General features: G+C 50.9%; 1 protein-coding gene across 12 annotated transcripts in view; it reads right to left on the bottom strand.

Annotated features, from left to right (window-relative positions):
* The window catches only part of EBF3 (EBF transcription factor 3), a 117,830-nt gene that overhangs the window by 31,975 nt on the left and 64,839 nt on the right, over window positions 1-21,016 (bottom strand). For 6 of the 12 annotated variants that reach the window (XM_081236417.1, XM_081236422.1, XM_081236423.1 and 3 more), the window contains exons 7-8: window positions 7,946-8,027; window positions 4,198-4,342 (exon numbers count right to left, since the gene is read on the bottom strand). In XM_081236417.1, the coding sequence (XP_081092543.1) occupies window positions 4,198-4,342; window positions 7,946-8,027 (227 nt within the window). The remainder of the gene's footprint in view (window positions 1-4,197; window positions 4,343-7,945; window positions 8,028-21,016) is intronic. The other 6 variants (XM_081236421.1, XM_081236424.1, XM_081236425.1 and 3 more) reach the window with 1 other exon arrangement.

Here is a 21,016-nt window from a genome sequence, read left to right as displayed (position 1 = left end):
CCCCCAAGCCCTGGGGCCCCCGGTGTCACCCTTCGTCCTGCCGGCTTCACGGTGGGGTGGGTGAAGGAACTCGACCCCCGGCCCCAGGGGGCCCCCCCCTCCATTTGGTGATCTTCCATCCCTCCCAACAACCTCTGTGGAAACAACCTCTCCAGAAAGTAGTAACTAAGCCTAGTAAACAAGCAGTGGCTTAACCACGCGGCCCCCTCCCGGCACGTGTGCGTACGAGCCTCCAAAGGACTTCTCGGGGCCTTATTAGGCTGTTCATCTTATTTGAGCCCCCGAGTAGCTCCGCTCCAGGTACGTCATCGTTTTTAGACTCGGGGTCAGGTCTGGCCGCACATCTTCATAAGCGGGAGTTTTCGGGAAGCCCACGCGCGTGGGCTCCCTGACGGGCCCGGCGAGTTAATCACCGGCAGGTATTGTTGTTTGGCTCGCGTGACACCACCTTCCTTTGTTTGCTTTAATGTTGGACGAGCGGGGGTTATATTTGCTCGTTCTCTGCGCATTTCCCTCTGCAGCAGGAGCACAGAGCACACACTGGGAACCTGCCCTTAACTAGCGCTGTTGACTTCATGCTAATAAGTTCATGCACATTTTCATTTCTGAGGCTTCCGAATGACATTTGCTTTTCTTAATTGCATGGAGAGCATTTGAAAAGGATCAGCTCTCTAAAGACTGACAAGTCCCCTCCAAGGGGGTGACCTTCATCAGCACAGCCAATTATGGCAAATAATTCACACACAAAAAAAAATTACAGTAAACAAATTTACTTTGGAGGTGAGAAAAGAAAAAAAAAAAATCCAGGATCTCCTGCATGCACAGGAGATTGCTATCTGGCAGCTGTGGCCCAGTGGAAAAGCCACAGCATCTCAGAATCTGCAGAGCTTCTCAGCGGAAAGAACCCCGGGCCTGCCTCGGCCTTCTCGGCAGCAGCCGATAGCCATCTTCCTCCTGCCTGTATTTGCATACATTTCAATGCACACAGAGAGAGGGAACATGTGTTCAATGGGAACCATAGCAAAATGAATTACACAGACAGCGTCAGAGATCTAATGATATACGTGCACAATACACTCAAGCAGATGACAGGAGCTGGCACGGCAGCTGAAGACGGGCAAGGAGGAGCCCCCCGCGCGCTCCCCACCCCTCTCCCTGGGTCGGCCCGTGGTGGGAAGCAGCCCTGAAGGCCGATCCTGGTCTGCGAGCTCTTCCGTGTGGTCCAGCCTCCTGGGGCGCAGGCTGGGAAGAGGAGGTGTGGCCCATCTCCTCTGCTGATCTGAGCTGCGCTGGGACCTCTTAACTCCAGGAGCCCCTCTCAGCCTGCTGGTGAGGAAGGCACCCCGGCTTCCACGACCTGCGTGCCTACACCCTGGATACCCACAAGGACTGGCTGGTCTGGGGACCAGGGTGCCCAACAGCTGGGGCGAGAAGCTCAAAAAGTGAAAGTGATGCAACTGGAGCCCGGTGATGTAGACAGAACCGTTGGGTTCCCCCGGTCTTTCTTTGGGGGTCACATCCAGTATTCTATTAGTAAACAGCTTCCCCGTCCTGCTTCCCGTTAATCAGCAAGCTCTCCTGAGTAATATCACAGCATTTGTCACCTTCCCCTGCATTCACAATATTGAGGCACTCAAACAGGCCTAATCTTGCCTCATGAAGACTTCTTTGTTCTGCCTGCTAAAATGTCTTGTAATTGTGCTCGGGATGTCCAGATGGCTGGCTGATACTCCAGCTGATAGGATTATACCTTTTACCTCTCCTAGGGCCATCTGTTCCCTTAACTCGCTAAAGCCCCCGCAGCCTGGATTCGGTCGTCCTCACTGCATAAACCTAACCGCATTACGGCACTTGGCATGCAAATCGCTTCTGTGCTGCAGGCCGGGTGCTGGGCAGGGCTCACGGAAGGTTTAATCAGGGTTGGAGTCGTTTATGAGGGGACAAGTGACAAGGAAAAACAAAACAACAAAAAAAAATGAAAGCCCGAGTTCTTCTGGGCCGTGCTGGAAGGTAGAATGGTTGTTTTCCCCTCGCTTGTGTTCAATACTGTAAATAATCTGCCTTGCTTTTTGTGAGCTCAAAGGACGCGATGGCAGACATCCACGCAGCAGCAGGGGGAATTAGTTTACTTGGAAACCATCAGCGAGTGTGTACACACTGCTGGTGAATATTAGATGATTGGATAATGAGGTGTTAGCCAGGAGAGGCTGCACAGCGGCAGCACAGATCGGCGGTTTACGGGGGCACTTTCTCCTTAAAGAATGTGGGACCGATGCAAAGCCAACATCCACCCCTAAGACATGAACTAACCAGGCAGAAGGAAGAAAAGGGGTTTTGGGGATGATACATCCAGACCCTAAAATGAACTTCCTAAGCGTCAGCCCTCTCGGCAAGTGGAGGAAAGCATCTCTCTTCATCCCAGAGAGCACCCCGTCATATTCTGTAGGGCTCTTGAGAACTGGGCATTAATTACAGAGCAACAAACAAAACCCTTCCCACTGATGACTAATGCCTCCTCCTCAAAGACCTATATGTGCTAGTTCTCAGAGTCACCTATTTGCATCTTTTAATTATGAGTCATTTGGGGGGGGACTGGGTAAGATATTTCAATCTCTTGCAAGAAAGTGACTTGGTTCAAACGTTGATTAAAAAAATTGAAAAACAAACCTAAAATAATCTCGAGCAAGACTGCTTCTGCAAATAGCTTTTGATTAGTCGGGGTTTATCTCCAAGGTACCCACGAGTGGCCTTTATTTTTCTAAATGCTATATTTTCTGCTTACAGTCAAATGCTTTTTCATGCTACTTACAAAAATAAATACTTGTACTTTGCTCAGATCATAATAGCTCATTAGAGGAGGCTGATTCTGGACCCACGCTACAACCTAACACCAGAGGGCTGCGGGGGCCTCGTGAACCTATCACGTTGCCAGCGCTGGCTCTCTGGGGAAGCGGGGCGCTGAGGACGGGGATCCAACCTTCTTAATTGTGAACCTCATTAGTGATGGTTACTAAGCAAAACACACACCTACCTTCAGTGCATTGGAAGGAGATAAACAGTACGTCACAGATTCTAATGACCCTGGCACCCAGGGCGACCTTTAATTATTATATTTTTGTTCTCTTACACCTTAGTCATTAATGTAGAAAAACAAATTAGTTTATTTTTGTGGGCCTCAGCAGATTCACAAATTGTCTTCCAGTTTTTACGTCTGAATCATATTTCATTCTGATGACCTGCACGGGCTTCATTCATTTTCCTGTGTACATGTCTGTCTGCCTCACGGGCGGCTCCTAAATCCAAGACCTCAGTCTAGAGAATGTGTCTTCTAACTGCTTAGTTTTATGGGTTCTTTTGCTCTAAAGAATTTAATCATGCTGTTTTGTTTGCAATTCACTTAAAAACAAAAAAACCTCATATTACTTTCCAACACTTCGTATTGGTCAGAATCTCATGGTTTTCGTGAAATGTCTTAGAGAGGAAAGGACCTCATGTTGGAGGGGAGGTGACACATGGCGGGACCCGCGCGTCTGCACGGAGCTGGTGACAGGGAGACTTGGGAAGGCCCAGGGTCTGCGTGTTGCCGTAGTCTGACTTACACGCCTGCCTGCCTGTCACCCTCACCGAAATTCTTTTAACAAGCCGAGTCCATCACCTGAAAGCATTTGGTTAGCAACATTTTATGCCGTTTTCTTCCTCACCCCCTCCACCCACCCCCCATGTGTGAATACCTACACACACACACACACACACACACACACACACACACACACGTCCGCTCTCCATGGAGGGCCAGGGGGTCCTTGAAGTCCATGAGCTCAGGCTCACGGGACCAGGATGTGAGCGCCCACCAAAAGGTGCCCAAAGCATCTGGGGATGAGCCGGATGGGGGCTAGACCAGCCAAAATAAAACCAAATACATTAAAACTTCAGGAAAAGCGCTCAGCAAAAGCAAGCTCAGACACAGACAAACCAATAAAGTGAGGGCCACGGCAGGTGAGGTGGGTGGGAAAGCTGAGACCGCCAGTGAGGGGGGGGAGAGGGATGCTGGGGCGGGGGGCTCTGTCCCAGGGACGGGGGTCTGACCAGCGAGGGGGCCTGGCGGGAGCAACTGGGCGTGAATCAACAGAAAGGATGGCACAAAGAAAAAGAAGCATCGCAAATAAAAAAAAAAAAAGCCATGTAGCATGTGCCTACCATTTTCCAGATAAGAAGGGGCCGTACCTTCTGACGGGTCCAGGCGGCGGGCCCGCCGCCCGTGTTTGGAGTTGTTGTGCACAAACATGTTGTCAGACACGGCCAGCACGTGGCCGTCCACGTTGACCGTGGTCGACACGACAACCTGCAGAGACAAGCGCAGGTGAAACTGGAGTCAGAGGTGGAGGCGGGGCCCTGCCAGGTGTCAGGCCCCTTCACGGGTGCCCCGGCAAGCCAGCCCCCAAGGTCTTGAGCCAGCGACCCACTCTTGCTCCCGGATCCCCCTCGAGGCCACGTGCGCGCACAGCGTTTTTTGGCTAATGGGGTGTGTGGGCAGTTTTGCTGTGACTCACGATTGCTTCTCTTCCAGACCCGCTGCACTAATTACAGTTTAATCTCCTGTTATGCTAACAAGTGAATTCAATCCACAGACATATTCTTCTCACCATTAGCTTCAGAGACACCCCTCCAGCCACTCATTTTAAAGCTGCTATTTTGATTGATCTATTCACATATTGATTAGATAGTTTATCTAATTAAAATGAGTTCACTGGAGACTGTCCTTCCTGGAAGAGTTGTTGAGGACCCAGAGTTGCCCCCCTCCCAAAAAAAGGCTTCATAAATCAGAAGCTGCTTCTGCTCCCCACATCCTATCATCAAATGATCCCCGGGTCAATGTCACAATTACATCCAACGTCTGGTAATGAACGTTTTTGCATCTGAAAAGACCGAGCTGAATAGGAATAAAATGGCTTCAGTGCAGGGAAAGTACCCTTTCTCAAGTTCACGGTGAAGGATGGCGAGGATGGCTAGCACCTGCTCTACTGAGGGAGTGTGATCCTGTTGGAGGGCAAGGCGCGGCCCTGAGGTCCAGGTTCGGGGTGGGGGTGGCCGGGGAAGAGATGGGGGCTGGGCTCCCCCACATGCTCAGTGCTTCGCAGAAGTAAAAAAAGGAAGTCACACTGGCAGGGACGGCCTTGAGGACCCCAGAGGTCCTCCCAGGGGAGCTTGGAACAAGCACCCCAGAAATGGCACCCCCCACCTAATGGACCCAGGAAACAGGAAATTACACCGGCCTTGAGAGTTTCCTCGAACAGAGGTGGGTCTGTATACTGCATTATTTCCAGAATAGCTGGGGTAGCACAGATGTGGGCGCAGCTTCGGTCTGGGTCTTACGGCAGGACCTGGGGGCCGGAGCCTGGATTTGGGGTGGAGAGAGCCCGCTTCCTTGCCACGTTTGGGCAGTGGAGAGGGCTGGCACCACCTAGAGAACCACGACCCCACGGAAAACAGCTGGGCAGGAGGGTGGGCACACGTCAAGGCGTGCCACGTACGGTGAGTTCAAAGCCACAGCTACAGTGGATCTCCGTTAACGACGAGCCAGACGGATGCAAGATGCTAATAACAGAGGAGAGTCGGGGGGAGGGGAGGCCAGGGGCTCATGGGAATTCTTCACTTTCTGTGAAATTTTTCTGTAAACCTAAATAAAACTGCTCTAAAAAAGGAAGTCTACTAGTTAAGAAAAAATGATACATAAAAGTGATTGTAAATAAGTACGATTTTTTAAAAAGCAAAGCTGCATACTTATATGTAAATACATCTGTGAGTAACTGATTTTTTATAAAAATCTCAGGCCCCACAGGAACCCTGTGAAGCAGGACCAGTACCCACTGCACCCACAGCCCCGCAAAGGAAGGGGACACCTTCCCAGATGACTCTCTCTGGCTGTGGGCATCGCCAAGATCGTTAAAGTCTCCACAACGTCAGGCCCCTCTGTGCCTCGAAATAATGTCAGTGCCACCACCAGCATCCCCGGGTCCAGGGCCAGACGCCTCAGCATCATCTCTCTCAACTATCTCCATTGCCCTAGCAGAGGTGGCTCTGACCCCACTCTGGGGCCACTACTCGCCTGGCAGCCTCTACGTGGGGGATGCAGGGCTGCCGGGGTCACAAAGGCACCCTCCTGGCAGCCTGTCCACCAGGCCCCGCCCTGGACGCAGGGGGACCTCTACCAACACTTCCCCCGAATGGGGTGCGAAGACACAGGACTAACGCCGAGCCGCAGACTTGATCCTCTTTACAGTCCTAGACCGTGATAAGTTAAAGAAACAAGAAAGGGTAAAAATAAAAATAAAAAGGGACACTGTCTTTGCTCCGTCATCTCTATATAGGTCAGTCACCAAGGGAAAAGCATAGTTGAGCAGAGAAAGCAGACAAGCTGTGTTTGTTTCCCAGCCGGGCCAGCCCTGCGGTGCACCTACAGAAAGGTGCTGAGATCGTGGTGCCCGCTGGAAACGTCGTGTAAGCCCTGACCTAGTGTTAAGTCCAGTTAAGCCTCCTGAGAGGCAGAGAGATTAGCTAAAGAGAGGGAGGAAGTCCTTCTAGTAACTGCGGGCTCCACCTGCAACTGATGCTGCCTTCAGCCACTGGCGAGCCAACGTGTGACCACCTCCACTCTGCTCGATGGACCAACGTGAAGCCTCGCGCAAGAGAAGCGGAAGCCCGCCCCGCTGTCTGCAAGAGACACGGCCCCCAGGGTCAGGGCATGACAGTCGGCGGGTCCACCAGCTCCACCGCCCTGACTGGCTGCTTGGATGTCAAGACAGATGGTCACGTTTCGCCTGAAGACTGAAGCATAACTTACATTTCTAAAAAAAAGCTTTGAGTGATTTGATGGTAAACTAGTCTAAATCCCAAAGAAGAAGTATCTGGTAACATCCAGCCTAGCAGTGAGCTTCCAAATTCCTCTCTGGTGGGTCGGGACCAGGAGCAGTTTGGGGTCCCTGCCCAGATATCTTTACAATTAAAATCAGCAGAACAATCCATCATGTGTGCTGAGCACGCTTCACCCTGAAGTCACCTCCTAGTCATTCACAAACAAAGGCAAGAAAACCATGACTGGATCAGGATTTACCCCTGAGCCCAACTGGCTCTCCACACCTCTCCTCCAGAGGAAATCCTCTGATCTGAGGACAACTCACCAGAGGACAAGTTAGCCTGGGCTCAGGAACACGGTCTAGCTCCGAGGTGTGGAATTAAGGAGGTGAGAAGAGCCCAGCCTCAGGGGAGGGAAGCTGAGCTGGGGAAACACTCTGGAATTGGTAGAGGCCTGCATGGAACAGGTGCAGCCCCCTCAGTCCTGAGTACACCCCATATATTACCTAGTGGTCCTCCCCTACCACAGACCAATCCATCCCTAAGGAAGGTCTTCAGCATGGGTCCAAAGCCTAACCAACCAAACAAGCATGAACAGCAAGGTCCAACTGAGGAAACAGACTAAATGAGATGCTACCCTTAGGAGGACTTTACTTGCAAAAATCCTAAAACAGTCATTTTGAAACACACCCACAGGACTCACCAGGATTGAATGTAAGGCAGGCTCCACCTTAACCCGCAGCCCTGATCGCTCTGATTTCGGGGTACCCCGCAGCCCGACACAGAGGGCCAGGGCGGTGTGCACTGCCCCAGGAGGCAGAGGCACACCCTGTCATCAGAGCAAAAGCTCAGGTCCCGTTTCCAGAGCCAGCTTCACTTCGTCGCGGGCCACGACTAGGCTCCATGACTCTGACGGACTGAGGCGCCAGATCATTTTTAAAGCATTCGATTTAAATATTCTTTCGAATGAGCCCATCCTGACTCATTTGCACCCAAGCCCCTGAGAACTAAAGGTTGGTTTCCGAACAATTGCAACATCAGGGAATTCAACTTTCATAGCGTTAAGTCTGGACCACGGTCCAGAATCGTGTACCTGGAATCTTCGCATGTCCCGAGGGTTGCCTGCATTCTTCAAACAGTTCTGATTGCACTTGAGGAAAAACTTTAGAAAGAATCTATAAAAATACAAAAAATGGATATTTGTTAGGGTTATCAGACAAAAGACACAGACTTTTTTGAAAGACACTCTTGCATGGGGAGCCGACCCCATACCACCTGCTGGCTGCCCTGTAGGGGGCGATAGGGAGAGAGAGAGAACTCGGGAGAGGCCAGGCAGGCACCTCCGGGTCCACTGGGCACTGTGGAAGATCTCCACACGAGGAAGCAGGGACTTACATTTGTCTTGACACTGGGGGTTTCCAAGCTTTATAATAACAACCGTGACTTAAATTGGCCATTTCTCACTTGGATCTTTGCACCACCATTAATCACCGGGGACCCGTCCACCCCAGAGAGGGCTGCCAGCTTCGGCAAATAAAAACACAGGATGCCTAGTTAAACTTGAATTCCAGATAAACAACGCATGATTTTTGAGGCTAGGCCTGTCCCAAAGCATACCTATCCTAAAAAAAAAAAAAAAAAAACTGTTTCTCCGAAATTCAAATTTAACTGGACGTGCTGAATTCTACCTGGCAACCCAAGCCCAGGGGCCATCACTGCCTAGGTAAACACGCTTTTAAAGATGGGCTTTTCAAGTTACAATAGGTATGACTCTTAAGAGAAGATCTGGGGTGCTGTTTTAAGGGCAGCAACGACTTCTGTGAAAGGCCTACGTGTGGTTTTAAGGGACCGATCAAGCCCCCCCCCACCCCACCCTCCATGAGGCAAGGAAACCGTCGCTTAGGGGGAGGGGACCAGGCGCTGCCCTGGTTGGAGGGGAGGCTAGTCGCAGAGCTGTTTCTGCTTCCCACCAAGGCCGGGCCTCGTTCCGAAGCATGCCAGAGTGTTGAGATGTTGTGACAGAAACATCATCACCTTGTCCTCCCGTTCCCGCGTGCTCTGTGACAAACATGGAAGCTCTGGCTCACAACAGGAGCGCATGGACCCCGGGAGGCCTGGATGCACCGCCAGCCACGGGAGAACAGGGGGTCTCGGCCCTGCACCAGCTCGGCTTGTCTGGAGAAGGCCGCCCGTGTCCTGAGCCCCAAAAAGCTGGGGCCTCTGGGCTGACACCCTGTCCACAAGGCTATCAACAGACACCTCCTCTATCTTCTTTCCAAATATCCTCTGTCCTACTGGTTGATGACTACTTTTTTATGAAGTTTCACACGATTTCCTTGACTTCAACCCGGCAGTCAAGGTTCCTTGCGGCTGATTATCATATCAGAAAATAAAAAGATTTGGGAGTCTGAGATTCATGTCTCCAGCTGCATTCCCAACATACCCCGGACGACTTTCCACCAGGGCAGAGGAAAATCCGACTGATGGGAGAAAGAATAGTGGCCACTTAATTAAATTTCCTTACATCCCGCGCGGCCTCACTATTTTAGGCCAGAATTTACATCTTTTATTAACTCGCCTCACCTATACACTTAGCCCGCCGCGCCTCTGAACACCATCTGCCATCAGCATACAGTAAGCTGCCCGGCCGTCCACCCACCAATTTCTAACAACCACGGTGCAATTAAGCTCCACGCACTCTGCAGTGAGGTAAATTAAGCGCACCTGCGGCCACCCTGCGCCCAACCGCATAAGGGCCTAACAAGGTGAGGGCGTCACAAAGTTATCGTCCTGTCAGGCAATTAGGTTCTCACTTTGGGGGCAGCCACATGGCGCAATTACGCCTCACATTACCACCCAGCTAATCTCCAGGCAGGCGCCGGCCGGAGCCGCTCATCTGCATGGAGCCGACTGGGGGAGCTTTTGTGTGGTCTGATTTCTCCCCCCTCCAGAGGAGGTTTCTTTAAATTCCTTGATGTCTTTTCAGCCAGCTCGCACCCTTTCACCTCCTGGAGAGCAGAGTGGGCACTGAGCCTGAACGGCCCTCGCCGTGCATGGTCACTGTGGGCATAAGCGGCCTGGCCCACGTGGGCCTTCAATACCGTCAGCTGCAGAAACGGGCAAAGTTGGGCGCTGGGCCCCCTCACCACCCCGAGCATCTCGGGGTCAACTCCAGAGCAGGTGGGTGCGTGTGCATGCACGCACACACTTACACGTTTTGGATGCGTAGGCAATGGTAGGATTCTTTTCAAAGTTTCTCAAAAAGCAGCGAGAGGACTTAGAAAGACCTGCAGGTCTGGAGCGCACGGCCCTACAGAGCAGGATCCCTCCCGGGCACTCGGGCCCCAATTACACAAACGAAATAAGGCCCGACATGCGTGGGAACGGACGCAGGTTGGGCCCTTATGGAGGGAGAGGAGCCTTGCGCTTAGTTTTCACCCTCATTTCGGTTCCTCGAGGATTCAATCAGGCCTCCTCGAGGCGGGCGGCACGGCCCAGCCAGCGTGTGGCTCCCGACCCCACGCACCGTCACGTCCGGGGCGAGCGTGTGCCTCCGCTAGCGAGGGCTCGCTGGCGCTGGGGCGTTCGGGTAGGGTGAGAAAGGAATGCGGACGCGTGAAGTCAAATGGTGGCTCTCATCCTTTACTCAATTACCCTTTAATTGGCTTTTTTCTAAGAAATATCTGACAGGCACTTTACATATCTCACTTCTAGAGTCTGGTACACAGAGGATTTAATACTCTTGTTATGAAAGGAAAAATCTTTCCTGTGTCAGAAAATCTTTGGCTTTAACACCAATAAACTCTTTATTACTGCTAGCCATGGATTTGCTGCTCGATGGCAAAGAGGCGATAAAAATTCTAACCTGTCATTAGTACATTATGCTTAATTGTGTACAGTGTGCTCCCGGCTGCATCTGTTGGCCCATCATCAAAATGACCATTATGTACACTAATTCCCTGACCCTGTCTTTATTTCCCTAAAGAGTCATCATCTTTCACAGTAGGTACCAGAGTAAATCAAGCTTGAAATATGGGCTTTATTTACTTGTTTCTCCCAGGCAGGAGGGGAAGGAAGCTGCAGCTCAGGGCACACTGCTACCCATCAGCCGAAACTCCCCGGTACTGTTCCGCTCGGAGACAGCGCACAGAATCCTGGAAAGTTCTCAGCAGCGATTAGAAGGGGGAAAGGTGTGATCTCATTACTTTGGAAGTCAGGTTTCCTCTTTTAGGGCGCGCGGGGATTAGCAGAAGAGCCACGTGGGTGATCTCCTTCGCTCTTAGGAGAGCTGGGAACAAGAGGCTGCCCCTCCCGACTCTGGGGCATCCTGTGAAGACGGGCCCAGGGGCCCTCTAACTGGGAGGCAGGGATGGGAGAGCTGCTGGGTCCAGCCCCTGAGAGCTGGAGCCTGAGCTGAAGACTGCAAGGCCGCCCTCCCTTCTGCAGGGACAGTTGTGCTCGGTAGAAAGTTCAGTTTGGTCTCGGTGGCATTTGTGCCAGCATCCTCCCCAGTAACGCCGGTGCCCCCGGAAGTGCTCGGCGGCAGGACACGGGCACCTTCAGCGGGACTCGAACAGCAGGACCGACCGTGTTAGCTGGAGCCCACTCTGGGCATCACGCAGTAAGGGGCAACCCTCGCCTCAGTAACCGATTTCAAAGTCTGCCCCCCTTCTGTGTGTTTAAGCTATGAATTAGTTCATTTATATTTACTTTTATGAAGCTGATTAACCAGGGCTTCTCTATCTGATGAAAATCATTTTAATTGTAGTCTTAGGCTCCTGTGTAATGTCCATTACATTATGAACTGTTTAAATCCTACATGGGTATTGTGTAAATTGGCCCTTTGTGGGCCAGCAGGCAATTAGGACCAAACACTCTCCTTTAAGCGGCTACAGAACTTTGTGGTGTCGTTCAGGACAATCAGAAACAAAGGAGGCTGTTTAATTGTAATTTAATGGAATATCAAGGAGTCCGTGGCATTAGACGCTGGCAACAGAGAGCAGGAGAGAAAAATTAACTGCAATTAGGTTTGATTAAAGCTATCCTTCTCAATAATCAGCGGTCCTGACAGGCCATGGGGCTCTAGTGGGTTCCAGGGTGGCAAAAGGTGTTGAGCAGTATTAGGGCCAATAAAGGGGGTATTAGCATAGCTAATTACAGCCCTGCAAAACCTGCGAAGGGGGCCTCTGTGTATTGTAATGTGTGAAGTAATTGGCCAAGGCCGTTATCAATTACATAAGGAATGAATTTGGTTTGTCAGAGAAATGCTGATGAGATGCATCTCATCTGACACCAGCCCCTTCCCTCCTGTTTCCAGTAGCTAAGAACTTGCCCACTTTTATCAAAAGCTGCAACTTACCAATGGCCAAATCACTGATAAAATGATCCTGCCAGCAAGCGTTAGGTAATTAATACCACTCATCCTCACCACCTTCCCTGCCACTGCTGTTCCTCACCTAGCCGGAGCCACTAATCATGTAATAATGATTTCTTTCCCTCTGGTCAAAGGAGAAATGGATTGTCTCCTTAGAACTGCAGTGGGCTTGGCGTGCGCACCCTGGTGATTGAGGAGAAAAAGGAAACGTGGAGCTGTCTCAACGGCTGTTCTTTGCATGTGGCTATCACATGTCTGAAACTACCTATTCGCACGCAGCATCTCAGGAAACACTATGTGCAGAGATTTAAAAAAAATTTTTTAACTGTCGAGTTTTAGACTGTCTCGGGGCCTGGTCTTGCGGGTGCCTGGAAACAGGAGTGACCGCAAGCTTCAAGGCCACGAGGCTGCGAGCCGGGAGACCCAGGCGGGTCCCCTGAGCACAGGTGACGGGCACACCCAGGACAGAGCTCCGGCTTCCAGCAGCCCCTCCCGCACGTGAGCCCAGCCTCAGTCCGAGCGGCCACGGCCTCCTCTCCTGGCCCTCGATCACAAGTGACGTGGGAAACCTGAGTCCAGGGTTGAAAAGTATATTGGTATCTGGGGCAGGGGTGGAGGTCCCGATTTTCCACCTTCAGGCTGAGCTCTTAACAAGCAGCCAACTAATGCCACTGGATAGGCCTCCATGTCATCCATCAAAACTCCCAAAGCATTTGTGTGTAAATCACGGCGCTGACAGCTTCCAGGGTTCCGGGAGGGCAGGGCCCCCGTTCCTGATCGAGCCCCCATGTCTTTAGTTACTGCATCCAGGACACAAAACCAGGAGGCTCTTTTCATACCTAACTAATAACCTTGACACCGAAGAGTGAGTAGAGAAAAGCGGCCAGAAGATGCAGCTGGGAAAGTCGCCACCCTCTGGTGGCTGCCAGGGGCTGCGGGGTTGGGGAAGTGCCTGATGGGCACGGGGTCTCCTTTTGGGGGGGTGACAGAAATGTTGGGAAGGAGACGGTGGTGGCTGCACAGCCCTGCGACTGGGCTGACGCCGCTGAACCGTTCCCCTGAAAGCGGGTACCTTCGTGGGCCGCCCACCTCGCTTCCATTCGCCACCACGGCGAGGAGGTCCCCGCCCAAAGGGACGAGGAGCCCCACAGGGCAGTGGCCCCTCCTGGGGTGTCGGTCGCTGGGGTGGCTACTGCCCTCTTGAAGGGAAATAGTGAAAGAGTCAAATTAGAAGATAGAGCCTTTACGAGACTTTTCCCTGACTGATAAGGAAGTGACCGGTGGTGGAGTGCTTGCCTCCAAGTCCCGGCTAATTACTGGGAAGTCCCTGAAAGCAGTGGCCGCAGCTGCGGTGTGTGCCGGGCCATCAGTTGCTGCGGTATTGATTACTGAGCAATCCTAGCCGATCGGCTTCTGGGGCTCAGAGACAATGTGCTTCCTTCAGAAAACCTGTAATGAGCAGTTCCTATACACGAGTACACTCTGCTGACATCAGATCTGTGCACTGAGATAGTACACAGGTCAATACGTATCGGATTTCCAAAATGCGAGGGTCTTAATGTCAGGCCTCTCTTTTTCTCCCACCCCTGCCATTAGCTATGACTGGGCTCACGTCCTGTAATGCCATACGGGAGGGAAAATCTGCTCCATTAGTCTGATTTATTCTTCAAATATGCCATGACAAATTGCTTTAACACCAGACTTATTAAATTCTTGTACATTTCAAGTTATGGGTCTCATATACTTGTAGTGCCTGCATGACGTCATCAGGAAGGGGCCAGAGCGGGGGACGGGACTGAATTCTACAGCCGGGCCCAGATGGCCTTTGTGAGGGGCCTCCCTCCCGGGCAAGAGGGCTGGGGCTGCCCGACTCCCCACTGCGGGTTCCCGGTCCCCGTGGGCGCCGTCCCCCGGCACGCATGATATCCCGCATGTAAATGCAGATCGAGGAGGATTTGAAAATATCCACGGCTTGACTCGCGGTTCAACAATTACTGGCCTTTGTCTGGAGGTTCCTGCTCTACTGTAGCAGAGGCTGTCTCTAGCGGACTGGAGCTATTTTACTTTCCCTCGCTGTAGTAACCGCACCGCATTAACAATATTTGTACTACAATCGCCAAGGGACCCACTTCCCAGATTCCATCACTTCTTTATCTCCTGACAAATACCTCACTATCGAACATTATTAGGTTTAGAAAATTAACCCTTCGAGGTCCACAGCCACACCAGGCCCTACCGTCCCCCCAAAGAGCCTTATCGCTAAATTTCTGCTATAATGGTTTTTCGTTTCATCACAATTTCAGCAGCGGCTGTCAAGAGGCACTTACAGATACCATGATCTTGTACTTGTGCAATGATTCTCATTAAAATGATGCCAAGGAGATCTGATGGGATGTAATAGCTTTGCCGGCCAGTTCAATCTCCACGCCCAGGACACATCCTGCCGAGCCCTCCTTCTGGAGAAACGTGTACGACTCGCGTTAAACTTTTCTGGGTGGCTTTAATGTGTTCCGATAAGTAAAACCCAGGTAGACGTTCTCGAAGCAAATGCATGCCCAGGCTCTGCGCTTTTCCGTTACCCTCCCTGGCTTGCTGTCAGGATTCTAGTTAGTATTTTCTGTAACTGTGCCTGATAGCTCATGATAGTTTTGATAAGGTTATCTGTTTAAAAGAAGTCAACCGCACAACACAAAAGAAATGTGAAGTGCGCTATATTTACACCAGGGTTCTTGTTTCAAGTGCCTATCTTTCTTTTCTCCCCCTTTACCTATTTCTCTCTTTCTAATGGGCGATGCGGCATTGACATTATTTCCCCAGCAGATCATTCGCCCTGTCAATCAGTCTGTATTTTGTCTTTCGCTGCGGGCTCATTAAAACAGCTTCCTCACTCCCTCTGGACACTGCTCTCTATTTGCCAGCTCTGATCACGGAGCTCCTTATTTAAGAAAAATGCCAGCATCACTTGTCTCACATCAGATGCACCCCCTGACTTGTTGCCAGCTCCAGGGGAGACTTTTACAGAGACTTCGTGTGCAGAGATTAAGTGCCTATGCTTATCCGAACTTAGGGTTTCAAACCTCTCCCACCGGACGGGGGTGCGTGGGGAGGGACGTGACGATAAGGGGATCATCACCCTTCTTGCCGTTCTGGTTTCTGTCGGCAGCGGAGAGCATCCTCAAAACAAACACGAGGTTTTTTCTTTGGGGTTTATTTTCCCCCCCAGTCTCCAAGTGGGAAAGACCTTGTTCGTGTTTTCCTATTCAGACACACGTTTTCCTCGTCCATGCCAGCCTGCGTAATTAAGAACCATCATCTTCGTGGGCTGAATTATTAATAAAAAAAAAATCACATTTTAAATCAGGCCTGTGCGTGCACACAGGACACCAGTGTCAAACCTGCCTACGCCGGCCTCTCTAGCCTTTTAGGTCCTGATTAAAAACTTATTAAAACATTATAAATGATTAATGGAAGCCCAGCTCTGAGTGGCAATTATTAGTTTTAATGCAGGTAATGCAGCTTAATGAGGGGCACATGTGTGCAAAGCTTTAACTTCATTACTCCTGCGTGTCAACAAATACAAGAGAAATGTGTGTCCGGGTCATCCATTACTTGAAACAGCACCGAGCCTTCCCTCTTCCCCTCCCTTTGTTGATGAGCCAGGAGCCGTAAATTAAGCCCCTTCTGTGGCTCAGGGAAGAACCAAGGTGTTCAAATCACGGTCCCGCCTGCCCAGCTCCCCACGCCTCCGTAGAGCCCTGTGTGTGAATATTATTCCACAGATTCTCTTTCCTGGAGCCCTTCGGCACGTGGGAATTTTGCACTGGAATTGTTGCAGGTTGTCATTGTCTCGGCTTAGAAACCAGAGCTCCTGACATTCAGAGCCGACTGGGTGTCTCTGCTTTCCAGTTTGGAAAGGCTCGTGGAGGGAGTTTCACTGCATCCTGCCAGCGCCTAATTCATGATACTTGGTTTCCCTAAATATCTGGACGCGGTGCGTTCTAAGTGTCCGTGTCCTGGTGTGCAGGGATCGTGCACACCCGTGTCCCCCTGGCCAGAAAGGGGCTCTCAGGCTGGAACGCAGAAACACAAGGAAATACCCGTTGGCAGGCGCCCGGCTGCAAAGCAGAGATGTCGGGGCGAGCCCGAGCTGGGGAAGAGGCTGGATGCTGAAGAGATGCTGAGAGTGGGGAGCCCGCCTTGCTTTGTCCGCCCGCAAAGGGGCCCATACAAGTCTCCCGCCCCATCTGGGGCCCTCAGGCCGGGCCTGCGTGCAGCCCGCAGCCGGGAGCGGGCGGCTCGGCCCAAGTTCCCAGTCACCTTTTATTTTCTGTTTTTGTGACAAGCAGCCAGATCCGGGCTGATCTCCACTATCTGTTTGAAGAGTATTCAGGACTATTTGCATCACTTTATCGCTAATGTATAATATATGGCTTTAAAGTGGGCCCAAGCACTGTCTTGTTACCGAGCATGAAAAAAGTAAGGGCAATAAAGATACATCAGCCCTCTCAAGCACAGCGGCTATCATGCAAGCAAGAAAGGTTGCTGCTTCGAGTTAAGAGGCAACCTTTCTGCCTGCCTAAGACAATGGAAGAGCAAAGAAAATGTCAAATCAAGAAAAGCTGGATTTAGAGATGAGGCGGCCCAGAGTGACGCTGGTGCCATATTTTGTGAAACTATAATGCTGTTGGCAGCAAAGACCCGTGTTTCTGATTCATCTAGGGCCGCATGGCAAAGCTTTGTCAGCCTGTGCAAGGCATAAATAATTCAGGGTGAGAGACGGCAATTACAGGGCCCTGCACAAGCAAAATGAATATTTTATGAGGACTAAAACTGCTCTGGAATGAATCACACACACGGCGTCGCACACACATGGCAAGGGGCTCACACATGGCAGCCCCAAGAACAGAGAAGCGCGGCCCTCATCTCCTTCCAGGCTGTGGACTGGAAACCCAGCGGATGGTAATCAGCAAACACAAAAAAGGCTCCCCACCACCACCACCTCGCCTGGCCGGGGCTGCCGGCTCCCACGCTCCCGAGAGACGCTCGGCCCCTAAAACGCCCGGCAGGGAGCCCGGAGACCCTTGGCTGATACACCCCACAAGTTTGATGTTAAGTGGATAGTTCTGAACTAGCATGGTGGGCTTGCTTATTGTTTCAGTTGTTCAAACTATTGATAGGCGTCAGCTGGGAACCTTCTATTGGCGAGCAGGTGATCTGGATGCTGGTCCAAGGAGAAAAAACAGCCCTGTTGTCCTCGATGAAATTGAAGAGAGCTGAGGAAGGCGGGGCCGCGTGGGCCCGGAGAGCGTTACCCTCACCGCCCCAACTCCCCGCCTGAGTTTTCATTTCCTTCCCAGGTGAAGCACGTTCTGCGGATCTGCCTCTGTCTTCTGGACCTGAGTCCTACGGGATCCAGGTCACCTAACAGGAGGGCCGGGACTACGGCTTTTTATGTCCAAACTCGCACGCAAAAGTTGCTTTCCTCGCTTTGAAAAGCGGTACCCTGCTAATGGGGGTAGGATTATGGCAAAAGAGATCTTAAAAGGCTGAAAGGATGGTTTCATCTGTTACATTTCCTCCAAAAAACGCTCCTGCTGAACTGCTAGGAACAAATAACAACATTGTTCACAAGGCCAAGGAGGCCAGTCCCACTGGTGAATGGCCATTGTGTCTGTCCAGCTACTGATACCTGGGCCTTTGTGGAGGAAAAAAGGCCGGGGGCCGTGACATCAACACAGCACAAGTGTCCCTCTGTGCAGACACCCCGAGAGGGTCCTCACCGTGGTGGAAACCAAACACCAGATCCCTCAGAGAAGGATTTTCTTTAAATCCAACTCCAATGCATTGTTTATGAAAACAAGGCTATTAGGTATATTAATAATTTGATAAATAGGGATTTGCCCTTAATTATTCATGAAGAACATTTGGCAACAGTAAAATTATATTCACAGAACAGGTTTATAAACCAGCTAATTATAAATTAAGTATGCAAGAGAAAATTGCTAACCTTGAAATTAAAATAGTTGATGATTCTGCAATTACAAAAAAAAAAAAGGTAGAGAATGATCAAAACCCCAGTGTGAGCAGAGAGTCCACAGGACCCTACAGATGGCACAGTGTGGGCTGGCACAGAAAACATGGGCCAGGAAAAGTGCCTCCACCTCCCCCTGCGGCCCTAGGAGTGGAGGTGGCCTCCAGACAGCACCACTCCGCTTGTTCTGCTCAACTGCAACTCTCCAAGAGGATAAGCTGACAGAACCAGCATCCGTCCCGACAAGGCAGCTTACTTAGCATCCTCAGGAAGGCCCTGCCTGCTCTCTGCAAGGGACACGGCGTGTCACCTCTGCCTGCTGTCCAGCCCGGGCACGTGGACAGGCCAGCGTGTTCCCACCACTGTGCTCCGGGCCCCCGAGGAAGTCCCCGAACGCCCCTCTGACCCCCCACTTCACTACCCTCCTACTGGGGCGGGCTCCACACTGAGCTGGGGGTCCAGAGGGACAATATTGGTGCTGATGTCAGAGAGGCCCGCAGTACCGCCGGTCCCCACTAGAGGGCTTCTCATGGCGGCGTCAGTGGGGAGCAGGCAGATGCCCCGGTGCTGCAGGCATGCAAACAAACTTGGGACCAACCTTCCTCTGAGCTGGGTCATCCCAGCTCACTCTCTGACTCTTCCAGAGGACTTCATGGTCAGGGGGCTCTGTCCACACCCACCCACGGCCTCCGCAGCGCCCCCCGGAGCTAAACGCCAGAAGCACACCCCTGGCGAGTTTCACAAACATCTCCCTTTCCTCAGCTGATAAGAAAAGACACAGCAAAGCTCGGTGGTGGGATGAATTGGGAGATTGGGATTGACATATATACACTAATATATATAAAATAGATCACCAATAAGAACCTGCTGTACAAAAAAAAATCTAAAATTCAAAAAAAAAGACACAGCAAAGCTTTCCTTCACCTTTTCACGACTCGATATCCTCACCCTTAATTTGAGCAGATGTCAAAAGGATTAAGGAAAGCGACAGGATGAATTAATTGAAGAATATCCTGTTTTTCTAAAAGAAAGAAGAAAAAAGTCAGACATAGTCCTTAACTTCTCTCCCCCTGGAGCTTTGTCCCCTGTGCCATAAGGGCAGCCTGCGAGGCTCAGAGGGCACAGGGGCCGGCCCTGCCTCTGACGCCCTCAGAGGCGCCCACTCAAGACTCCACGTGCTGTCTTCGCTCTCCTGAAACAGAGAGAAAATGAGCAAAATCCACTCAGGTGCTGTTACCCCTTTCTGCTTATGAAGAGTCTTGACTTCCCCGAGAGTCAAAAGCCCCGTTAATTGCTCCCGTAGCAAAGACTACAGCGCGGGGCACCCCTTCCCGCCCCTGCGCCACCCCGGCACTCCGAGACACAGCTGCGGGTCAGGCGGCCAACCGATCGGGAGGGCTCCGGGAACTCAGATAATGAAAATTTTTTCATGTATAAAATCCTTAATCAAAATGCTAGTGGCGTCATCTTGTAGCGCAGACACTGCAACTTAAAATTAATATACAACAGAACCTTTAACAGAGGGAACACCCCCGGCCGTGCACTACAAGCGCTCCTGAACCGCGGCCTGGAGGGTCACACCGGGCTCCTGCATGGCACTGACCCCACCTCGCGCCAACAGCATGGAGATCAGAGAAACAACAGCCGCTGCCCGGGCATCCCCAAGGCCCGGAGGGGCTCCAAAATTGAGGACAAATCAGCAAAGATGATGCCCCGCGGCCAGCGCCAAGACACCGAGAGGTGTGTCTCGCAGGAGGGCCAGCCTGATTTGGGACCTGGCTGGAAGCCACCTTCAACCTATTAGTTTAACTCCATCAGCTGGTCCCTGAGGAATATTTTTATCATTTGGACTAGACTATTTACCGTTTGATAGGATACATTTCCTTCTTTACCTCTGGGATGCGCCACAGATGCTAAGCAACTTCCCCTAACAATATTTAAATTGCTTACAAAGCCTCTCTAAATATTTGCTATGTATTTAGCATGCCTAAGATTTGCCCGTTATCCCAAAGTCTTTTTGTTGTAAATTGCAATTTTACAACTTCACGCTCGTGATATATTTTGACAAAGCTCTGCTGACACCCTCTATTGGCCTCCAAAGGCAAAAGAGCTGATACTCCACGAGCCACCAGAGAACTCTCAATTTGTTGTGAGACCGCTGCTACTTTGCCATCCTCAATCTGCATGGAGAAAGATTAAACATTCAATTTGTTACTTGATAGGCCACAAGGTTCGTCACTTACCATACAAATGGAAAACATTACTGTCATTCCTCAACTTGCCTGCCTGAGTATTTTATTATTTGTAATATTTACTTCAGGGAAATTATGATTCATGTCATATTTATCTTCATGAAAAATGAGCATCTAAATGGAAATCACCTTTTGAATGTACCAGGATACAGTGTAATACTAATATGCTTCATGAACTATAAAATTTAGTCACAGTATATGGATATATTATAGCACGACTTTAATACTCACATCAAGCAAATTTTCTCTGTGTTAAGCTGATACTCTGAGCCCTGATTCCCGTTTGATAATCATTACACTTACATGATGGTACAAGTCACTGCCTGTAGATTTATGTCCCCCCTCAGCTCTTTTGCATTAATCTGCCTCTGAATAAGCTATTCGCACTTCCTCCAGTGCACGCAGGAAATTGAAATAAGGTGCAAATTTGTAGGCCTTAAATCTGAACAAGCACAGACAGATATTTTTCACCTGATACCGTTCATTTGTTTCAAGTAAATACAAAAG

The sequence above is a fragment of the Mesoplodon bidens genome, assembly GCF_964165515.1.
Source record: "Mesoplodon bidens genome assembly, chromosome: 1".
Classification (NCBI taxonomy): domain Eukaryota; kingdom Metazoa; phylum Chordata; class Mammalia; order Artiodactyla; family Ziphiidae; genus Mesoplodon; species Mesoplodon bidens.
Note: the sequence above shows the minus strand (reverse complement) of the source record. Positions and strands in the feature narration are given on the sequence as shown.